This window comes from Podarcis bocagei (assembly GCF_964188305.1).
Source record: "Podarcis bocagei genome assembly, chromosome: 9".
Taxonomy (NCBI): Eukaryota; Metazoa; Chordata; class Lepidosauria; order Squamata; family Lacertidae; genus Podarcis; species Podarcis bocagei.
Window position 1 is genome coordinate 3,743,167 of NC_138134.1, and position 9,617 is coordinate 3,752,783.

At 44.9% G+C, this 9,617-nt stretch overlaps 1 protein-coding gene across 3 annotated transcripts; it reads left to right on the forward strand.

Annotated features, from left to right (window-relative positions):
- Positions 1-1,039: 1,039 nt before the first annotated feature.
- TMEM128 (transmembrane protein 128) lies at positions 1,040-8,792 on the forward strand. Of its 3 annotated transcripts, none has more exons than XM_081208528.1 (5): positions 1,040-1,260; positions 4,361-4,502; positions 5,442-5,603; positions 6,611-6,720; positions 7,472-7,962. In XM_081208528.1, exons 1-4 carry the CDS (start codon positions 1,152-1,154, stop codon positions 6,708-6,710), a joined length of 513 nt encoding a protein of 170 aa, XP_081064654.1. In that variant the 5' UTR covers positions 1,040-1,151; the 3' UTR covers positions 6,711-6,720; positions 7,472-7,962. The 3 variants fall into 3 exon arrangements, with proteins under 3 accessions (XP_081064654.1, XP_081064653.1, XP_081064655.1); XM_081208527.1 differs by lacking the exon at positions 7,472-7,962 and adding an exon at positions 8,147-8,792 and having other exon boundaries at positions 1,042-1,260; XM_081208529.1 differs by lacking the exons at positions 1,040-1,260; positions 7,472-7,962 and adding exons at positions 2,902-2,923; positions 8,147-8,792.
- Positions 8,793-9,617: the final 825 nt, after the last annotated feature.

Here is a 9,617-nt window from a genome sequence, read left to right on the forward strand (position 1 = left end):
CCACATAACACCGGTCTTGAAAGACTTACATTGGCTCCCAGTCACCAGATATGACCTTTAAAGCCCTAAACGGCCTTGACCTAGTATACCTGAAGGAGCGTCTCCACCCCCATCATCCAGCCCATACACTGAGGTCCAGTGCCAAGGGCCTTCTGGCGGTTCCCTCATTGCGAGAAGCAAAGCTACAGGGAACCAGGCAGAGGGCCTTCTCGGTGGTGGCTCCCGCCCTGTAGAACGCCCTCCCATCAGATGTCAAAGAGAAGAACAACTACCTGACATTTAGAAGACATCTGAAGGCAGCCCTGTTTAGGGAAGTTTTTAATGTGTGACATTTCAATGTCTTTTTAATCTTTGTTGGAAGCCGCCCAGAGTGGCTGGGGAAACCCAGCCAGATGGGCAGGATACAAATAGTATATTATTATTATTATTATTATTATTATTATTATTATTATTATTATTATTATTATTATTATTATTTTATTACTATTATTATAAGAACAAGAAGAATGTACGTTTAAAGAAGATTGGAAAACATCTATTGAATACAGTATATGGGAAATAGTTGTGTACAGCTGAAAACGCTGGCAGCATTAAGATAAATTCAACTGTGTAGATAAGTTTTGAAGGATGCAATAATGGAATACCGGATGGTATAGTTTTTGTAAAATATGCAGGGATTTATGATATGTAAAATGAACAACGGAAAGAGAAGAAGGGAAGTCATTGATATCTTAAGAACGTAAAATGAGTATTTTAAATTGTAAGACAGAAAATTTTATAAAAATTATATATATAAAAACGCTGCCTCGAACTGCAGAATAGAAAATACCAGGAAGCAGCAGCTTTAGCTTAGAAAGATTAGCTTCTTAGAAAGCCTCGATCCGTTTCAGCCTTTTAACTTTCGCACCTTCCCAAGCGGCGAGGTGGATTTTTCACTTTCCCCCTTCGCGCGACCCGCTCCGAGGGGAGTATTTGCGGGGATCTTTTTCGGTTTTCCGAGGGAGGGCGCGAAGGACCCGATTTCCCCAGGGAATCTCTCTCGCCCGGCCGGAGGGAAGGCGGGGAGCGGGCGGATCCCGGGCAAAGCAGCCGCCGCCGCCGCCATCCAGCCTCCCTTCCTGCTCGGCTCGGGTCACTTCCGCGGCCCCAAGATGGAGGAGCTGCGGGAGGAGGAGGAGGAGCGCGATCCGAGGCTGAGGCTGAGGCGGCATCTCGGCGGGCAGCAGCAGCAGCAGCCGCCGCCGGGCCCGGGCGAGGCCGGTAGGTCTCCCCGCTTAGGAGGGAAGGAAGGAAGGAGCCGGCCTTGATAAGCCGGGAAGTGGAGCAAAATAAAGCGCGGGGTGAATAATGGGCGCGGGGCTCGCTCCCCCCCGCCCCACGCGTGCCTACTCGGAAGTAAATCTCGCTTTGCGCCGCGGCGCTTGCTCCGGGGTAAATGCGCCTGTGCGCCAGCTGAGCACCTGAAATTATTGCTGTGCGTTTATAATTCACACCCCGCCACTTTCCCTGACAGGAACCCAGGATAAAAGTAGGAACAGCTAAAAACCTCGGGGGGGTGGGGAAATAGCTCTCATTGCAAAAAACAAAAAACAAAACCCAAAACAGTTACACGCCGATAGAATCAAAACTACATCTATGGGTGTGCTGTTAAAACCATACAAATAACTGCAATAATAAAAATGACAGGGCGCAAGCGACTCTTGATAAAAGCAGCCAGTTCCCCAAAACTTTTTGGGATAAGAAGGAGGGAGCCATCCAGCTTCTCCAGGCAGGGAGTTCCAAAGTTGCCTGGGCGGGAGCCTCCCCCCCCCCCCCAGGAAGCCCTCTCCCTTTTCCCCACCAAGGGGGGCCGGACTGAGAGATGGGCCTCCCCCAAAGATCTCAGCCCTGGCAGGGCGTGCAGTATTTCAGGCCCCTTGGGCCCAAGCCAGAGAGGGCTTTGGGGGAGGTCAAGCAGATGCATTTAAGTGTGCATAAGGCCATGGAAAGGGACGCGGGTGGCGCTGTGGTCTAAACCACAGAGCCTAGGGCTTGCCGATCAGAAGGTCGGCAGTTCGAATCCCTGCAACAGGGGGAGCTCCCGTTGCTCGGCCCCTGCTCCTGCCCACCTAGCAGTTCAAAAGCACGTCAAAGTGCAAGTAGATAAATAGGTCCCGCTCCAGTGGGAAGGTGAACGGCGTTTCCGTGTGCTGCTCTGATTCGATGCTGGACACAAGACGCGGAAGCTGTATGCTGGCACCCTCGGCCAATAAAGCGAGATGAACGCCACAACCCCAGAGTCCGTCACGACTGGATCTAATGGTCAGGGGTCCCTTTACCTTTAAGGCCATGAAACAGGACCTGCACATGAAATGCATTGAGGCCCTTGGAATCCCAGCGCAGCTTTGAGGACCTTCTGAGCTGGGCTTGGAAGAGGGGTTTTAGCTGCACTAGGCATACCCTGCCCTCATTTCTGGCTCCAGGGGGGTGAGGAAGGCTTGTTTGTGTGGTGGTCAGTGGCGGCGGCCCTTGCAGCGCTGCTGCCACCCACCACTCGGAGGCAGCCAAGGTGTTGGTCCGCTGGTGCACCAAGGGTACGTCTTGGAGGACCAGCCCTCTGCCACCCAGCACCGGCCATTGTCATCAGAGCCAAAGAGGGAAGCTAGGATTGTTTGGCAAACCCAGCGTTGAGCTGTGGCGGGCGCTCCTGGCTTGAAATCCCCTTGCCACCTACCACCCTGTTCCAGCGTCCCTTTCAGAGGACTTGCTTCTGTGCTGGGCAGAGGAGACGCTTCTCAGGTCACTTCTGCTGCTCACTAGGCCAAGAGCTTCCGTTTTACCTCCTGTTCCCTGGGTGAGGATCACCCTCCGTAGCTTCCTAGCTCAATGTGTTCACGAGGGATACCTTTGCTTTTATCTCCCAGCTCCAAGCAGAGGATGAAAGGTGAGGTTTGGCTAGCTGTCATTGCTAAAGGGCAATGGATGACGCACCATGGCAAGGAGTCGTGCAGAGTGGAAGTGTTGAAGACTGCCGGGAGGCAGCCCCTCCTGAAGGGGTTGCCTGATCCAGTAAAGGAGGTCACATGCCTGGGCCCAGCTCTGGAAGTGAATGGCTTTTGTCCTTTTTCTGATATATTACTCACCCTTCATCATAGCATAGGGCGGGTCAGCCATTAAAAAATACGGCAATAGGTTAAGTCAAAAGAATAGGGTGGGTCTTAAAATACATATCTCAAGCATCAGGGCTGGCCCACCCATGATGTAGATCTTCACTCCTCCCTTCTTCCCTGACAGGGTGTGGGAAGCCATTTGGGGGTCTTCCTCAGTTGCCAAAATGTCTTGGGTCAGTCATGTCAACTGTCCAAGGTCAGAGGACAGGTCTGTGCCTTCAGCATACTGTGTAATGACGATGCCAGCTGTGGGGAGGGAATGCCACAACTTAGGGGCTGCCCAGAGAATGTCCTCTCCCAGGCCACTACCCCATACTTCTGAGGGCAGTGGAACTACCAAGAGGGCCCACTCTGCTTCTCTTAATGCCTAAGGGGGTCTTGTAGGGAAGGAGGTGTTTTTTCAGGTATCTGTGGCCAAAGTCACTTAGGGATTTAAAACTAAATCCCTTGAATTGAGCCTGGAAACTTACAGGAAACTAATGCAGCTGTTTTAAAAGAGGTGTTATATGAGTTCTAAATGGAACCCCTAGCCAGCAATCCAGCCGCAGCATTTTGGACCAGTTAAAGCTAGGACAGTATTCCTAGCCACAAAAGCCTCCTGTTGGATCCAGGAGTACCCCAAACTACAGTTAACCCCTTAGACCTTGGAGGTTACTGAACGTTCAAAGCCATCCATGTACTTATGGATTTATTTATTACACTGAAAATATGTAGTAATATATTGGCTTAACCTCTTGTCATATAATAGTTTCTGCTGTATTTCAGGCAGCCAGCAAAGTATATTGTCAACAATATGTTATGACAAGTGGGAACTTGTGATAAACTAATGGCTGCAAGGGTGTGGGAAAGGAGGAAGGAGTTACTCAACCCCCACCCTTTTGCGCCTTCCTTTCCACAGGTAGGTCCCTCTGCCACATGACTTAGAGGTACCCACTACCACTTTTGTCCCCAAGCCATGTAGATTATTCCACTGAGTGCACACCCTGCTTTGCCTGCACCAGAATAAATAGACCACCCTGCTGCCAAATGCCTATGATTAAGATGAGCAGAGCATGGAGAAGTCATGTAGATTTCAAGGCCCACTGGGATGAGGTGATAGGCATTTGCACTGCAACAAAGAATGATTTAGAAACCTGGTGTGCATGTTTTACTTCTGTAAGGTAGTGTCTCGTTTAATGACGTATGCAAAATAATGGCGGTTTTATTTACAGTTGAAACTACCAGCGTAGAGAAGAAGGAGAAGCCACTTCCCAGACTTAACATTCACTCTGCATTCTGGATATTGGCATCAATAGCTACTACATACTACATTGAATTTTTTAAAGTTGTTAAAGAGATTATTCAGCAAGAAAGGTAAGGAGAAGAGGTGGTGGGGTTTTTTGGTGGAGGGTTTACAAGTAGAAGTTACACAAAGGTATTTACAGTACAAACTCAGTTGGATTCTCCCTAAACTTTATTGTAGATTAATCAGTATAACATAACAGTAAGAAATATAATTTAAAACACTTGCAACATCTGTGTGAGAGGGAGGAGGGATCCATCTTAGTTGCTAAGAACAGCAGCGAGTGAAAATGGCAGTTCCTCATTGTCTTCTTCTATTCTGATCTGATAAAAGAAATATGGAGTAATTTTGGTGCAGCTTTCTTAGATCAAATACACTCTATGCTTCAACCCCCATCCCATATACCTTTCTATTTATACAGTAAGACACCCAGCTGAAACCAGGACTGTTTTATGTAGAAATGTGTCCTAACATCTAATACGAGTGGAGTTTATATTTTAGGAGAACTTCTCCACATCTGGCACCCTTTGGGTTTGTGATTGAAATTTGCCATTTTCTGTTTAGGGCTCCCCTACACTCTGTCAGGATAAATCCCAGCATTGCTTTTAGTTCTGCATGAGCAGACAAGTGTGTCTTAGTAAAAAGTAGTCAGATAACCTATTAAGAATTTCCATTCCCTAGCTAGCCTTCCTTCCCATCTCCTGTTCTGCTTTCTCTCCTGTCGTACAATGACTGAACAATCAGTGCTGCCTGCCAACTTTGTTGATTAAAGAAGCCCCGTGTCTAAGAATTCCACACACAGAAAGTGAGGACCTCTTCTCAATAGGGAGCCAGTTAGAAGTTGGAGTACTGCAAAATTTGGATGCAGTAGCAGAAGGCAGATAAGGTATGTTGCTTCCTGCATCTTAAGAGAGGCCTGGCTTGGAGCATAATGTGATCTGAGGCAATGTTAAATTCAATGTATTTTTGTTTTTAACATTATTAAAGCACATTTTCTCTTTCTCTTGCAGCTGGTGGTTTATACTCGGCATTTGCTTATTGATTATCAGTTTGTCTGTGGCCTTTTATTGCATAATATATCTTGAGTGGTATCATGGAATCGAGGACTATGATGCCACCTACCCTGCACTGATACCTATAACAACAGCTAGTTTTATTGCGGCAGCAGTTTGGTAAGTTGTTGGGTAAGAGATACTAGTTTTCCAGGCTTGCATTGCTTCAAAAAAGTCTGTGTGTTAAATGATGAGGGAAAGGTGTTACATATGGACCCCAGATAGGAGTAATAGCAGACTACACACATATTTGTTCTTCTGAAAACATGCAGTGGCTGCCTGTCTGTCTTGTGTGGCTGGCTGAGAATTGCTTCAATTACGCAGGAAACAATGGTCCACTTCTGCGCATGGAAGCAGGTAGATAGGCTCTCCCTGCCCAAGCCATGGGGGAGGTGGCCAGTCCACTCCTGGGGGTGCCAGGGTCCTACGTGCCATAACAAAACTTTGCCTTGAAGACTCTGGATACTGAGACATGCTGTAATGGTTCTAGGGGTTGCTCGTGCGTAAATCATCGCCACACCTGGCTGGGTTGCCTGGGTGAGCCCTTTCTGTCTGGACAGCCACTCGCCCGTGGCTGTCTCAATCGCTGGCAGAATCCGTCAGTGGGCGTTTCTTGAACTTCTTCCAGCAAAGAAGCTCTTTGACGCCTAGTCTCTGCCTAGTCTCCCTGCGCGGAAGCCTTCTGCGCAGGGAGGGTGTGGGCAGCGGAGGACCCATGCTCTCCCTGCTGGTCCCCGGCAAGGAGTCGTGGAGTCTCCTCGCTGATTTCCCCCATCTGCCCCCCTTCTCCACTGGTGCTACGCTGATTTCCTTCCCCAGAAGATGTGCTGCTTCTCTCCCTCCCGGGACGCTCTCCGGAACCCCTCTGGAGCCCTCCCTCTCCCTCAGGCTCCGATGGCAGTTCCCTGACACATAAGTTTCAAATATATGTGGATATCTTCTGCACATCGTACACCTCTTCTTCTGGAGACTATGTGTAAAGGAATGTTCTCATGGTATCTCAGTTCAAATATACTGTGAAACTTGTCTCACTTTGGGATTTGGCTGGTTCTCAAATTGCCTGTACTGTAATATGCTCTACTTCTTGCAACATATGCTACATGTTTTCTCTCTCTTTCTTTCCCCAGTTTTAACATTTCTTTATGGCCCATATGGTCTTTCCTCACACCTGTGGTACTCTTTGTCCAGTTCATGGGTATTGTGATGCTTGTGTCGCTCCTGGGCTAAATCTTTTATGGTAAGGCATTGTCATGATATACATATGTAAGTGTGCCTCTTTTGAGTTATGTGATGCACAGTGGAACCTTGGTTTTTGAATATCTTGGCCGCCGAACGTTTCAGAAGCCGAACGCCAAAAACCCGGAAATGAATGCTTCAGTTTTCGAATGCACCTCGGAAGTCAAATGGCTTCCGAGGCGTGTTTCTCATTTTTCTCCGTTCACTTTGCCAACAGCCCTTTGAGTCTCGGTTTTCAAACGTTTTGGAAGTTGAATGGACTTCTGGAACGGATTACGTTTGAAAACTGAGGTTCCACTGTATGTGCTTTCTGAAGTATTTTCATTCCTAACAAGGAATGAAATGTTTCCTGCTTGGCAGGGGGTTGGACTCGATGGCCCTTGTGGTCTATTCCAACTCTATGATTCTATGATTCTAAGACTCTGAAGCTGTAGCTGAATGTGAGAAGATTTGATTGCCTGCAGGACTAGACTGTGAGATGGGATGACATAAAAATCAACCCCAGCATTTAAGAAATTATTCCAGCCCTGCCTAGAGATCCAAGGATTTAATTTAGGACCTTTTGTATGCAAGTTATGTGTTCTGCCACTGAGCTACAGCCCCTTCGTGGCAATGGCTCTGCAGTTATGAGACAGCCGTATTGGGTGATATATTTAAAGAATTTAATTATCAAAACTTTTATTTTAGTTTTTTTTAATATATGTCTTTCTTTTATATAGTGATTGTTGTAATAATGTGTTTCTGTGTTTCAGTTAAGGCATGGGAAACATGTGACCCTGCAGATGTTGTTGGACTCCAGCTTTCACCATCCCCAGCCATCAGGACCAGTGGTTAGTCCAACAACACCCAAAGGACACAGGTTCCTCATCCCTATTTTAAATGTTCTGTCTTACCTTGGTCTTCTAAATGGGGAAAATGGGGTGTGTTCAATAAATGGGTTGCTAGATGTTTACTAATAAAACTGCAAGAAGGTTTGCCAGTAAACCTTGTATAAAATACAGTCAACCTTGATGGAAAAAGACAAAACAGAAAGGTGCTGTTTTTTGCAAGGCGGGGTGGAACATTGGGTGATATCCAACTCACACTCTTGAGTAAGCCTATTAAAATCAATGGACTTAAGTTACCTGTCCATTGATTTTGATGGTTTCACTCTGAGTATGTCTAAGATTGCATACCACCCCCTGTCTAAGTTGGCCCGTCATAAGCAGAAATAGCTTCCGTATTATAAAGAGCTTTAATTGTCTTTTTAAGACTACTGAGTGTTTTTGTGCTTATTTCATTTTTCTTAAATTTTAGATTTCTAGACTCTGCAGAGTTATAAAATTAATTAGTTTTACAATGAATGTGAGATACTTGTTAAGTGTAAAGATACAGCTTGGTTTAAATGTATAAATTTCTATTTTTCACTGTACACTACCATATTCTAGAAAAGTAAATGGTGGACCTGCCAGCATAAGTACTTGGATATACTGGGATCCTGGGATGAAAACCTACAAGCCGATCTCAAGCAACTTGTGTTTAAAAGGGATATTCACTTGAATTGTTAAAATTGTTTTGTGTTTAATAGGGACACTTTTACTTTGAACTATGATCTTAAACTCTGGGGATATGAGTCATTGAAATGCTAACAGTTTTGCTATTGTTCTGGCATAGCTATTGACTTAACCTATATTAAAGTGTATCACAGGAAATCATAATTGATTATGTTTAAGAAGTTAATAATAGGGACACATTTCGCCCTTTTAAAAAATAATTATGTTCATGATATCTTTGAGAGCAATGAAAATAGTAAATTTCCAAATTGCTGAATGATTAGTTGTTTGAATTGTTAAATATTATATAAACACATAAATAAATCAAAACTATAATATATTTAACCACCCGCCCTCCCACCAGATGTCAAAGAGAAAAACAACTACCAGACTTTTAGAAGACATCTGAAGGCAGCCCTGTTTAGGGAAGCTTTTAATGTTTGATGGATTACTGAATTTTAATATTTTGTTGGAAGCCACCCAGATAGGCTGGGGAAGCCCAGACAGATGGGTGGGGTATAAATAATAAATTATTATTATTTACCATGTGACAAAACATGTTCTGCTTTTGTGCTACAACCTTGTGCAGAGGTATCTTGTAGACCACAGTAGAGCTTTGTTTCCATTTTCCCTTGGAGCATGTGTGCATGGGCACTCTGTATCCTAGGCTGTATCCTAGAGAATGCGAAACAGGTGTGTGCTTCTCCAGTCCTCCCAGTTCATGTTCCTTGATTGAGAGGTGCTTCCCATTTCCTGTGATGGCCTGGCAAGCTGTCTGCACTTGTGCCAAGGAAGAAGCGGGCAGGGGAACATAAGGGTCTGACAAGCCCTATGGGATTCCTCCAGACATGGCAACTGCAGTAGGGCCAGCTGGAAACAGAGTTTTTATTATCCGGTGGTATGGTATTATTTAACAAAATAATATGTTTCATCTTTTGATAAGATTCTATCTGAAGGCCTATTGGTTAAAGCAAAATTATGTATATCATTAGCAAGGTTTTTATTTATTTATTTATTTCATGAAATTTATACACCGCTTGATTGTAAAAAAACAAAACAAAACCCAAAGCGGTTTGCAAAAGATAAAACAGTTAAATTAAGAAAAATGTACAACCCTGCTTTTAAACATGCAAAGGTTAAAATTACTATTTAATCAAGAAATCCATGAAGGGGTTACATAAAACAGGGTTTATAAAATCTTATGTAATGCTTTTGCTAGTGTAAATTTGACATTTGAGTGAAATTCATTTCAATTTAGTATTATAATGTATAGATGTTGTGGCTAAAAGCTGCTATCACTTTTTTATGCTATGACTTGCAAAGCTGCTATCACTTTTTTTAAAAACAACCACCACCAGGCCCCTCA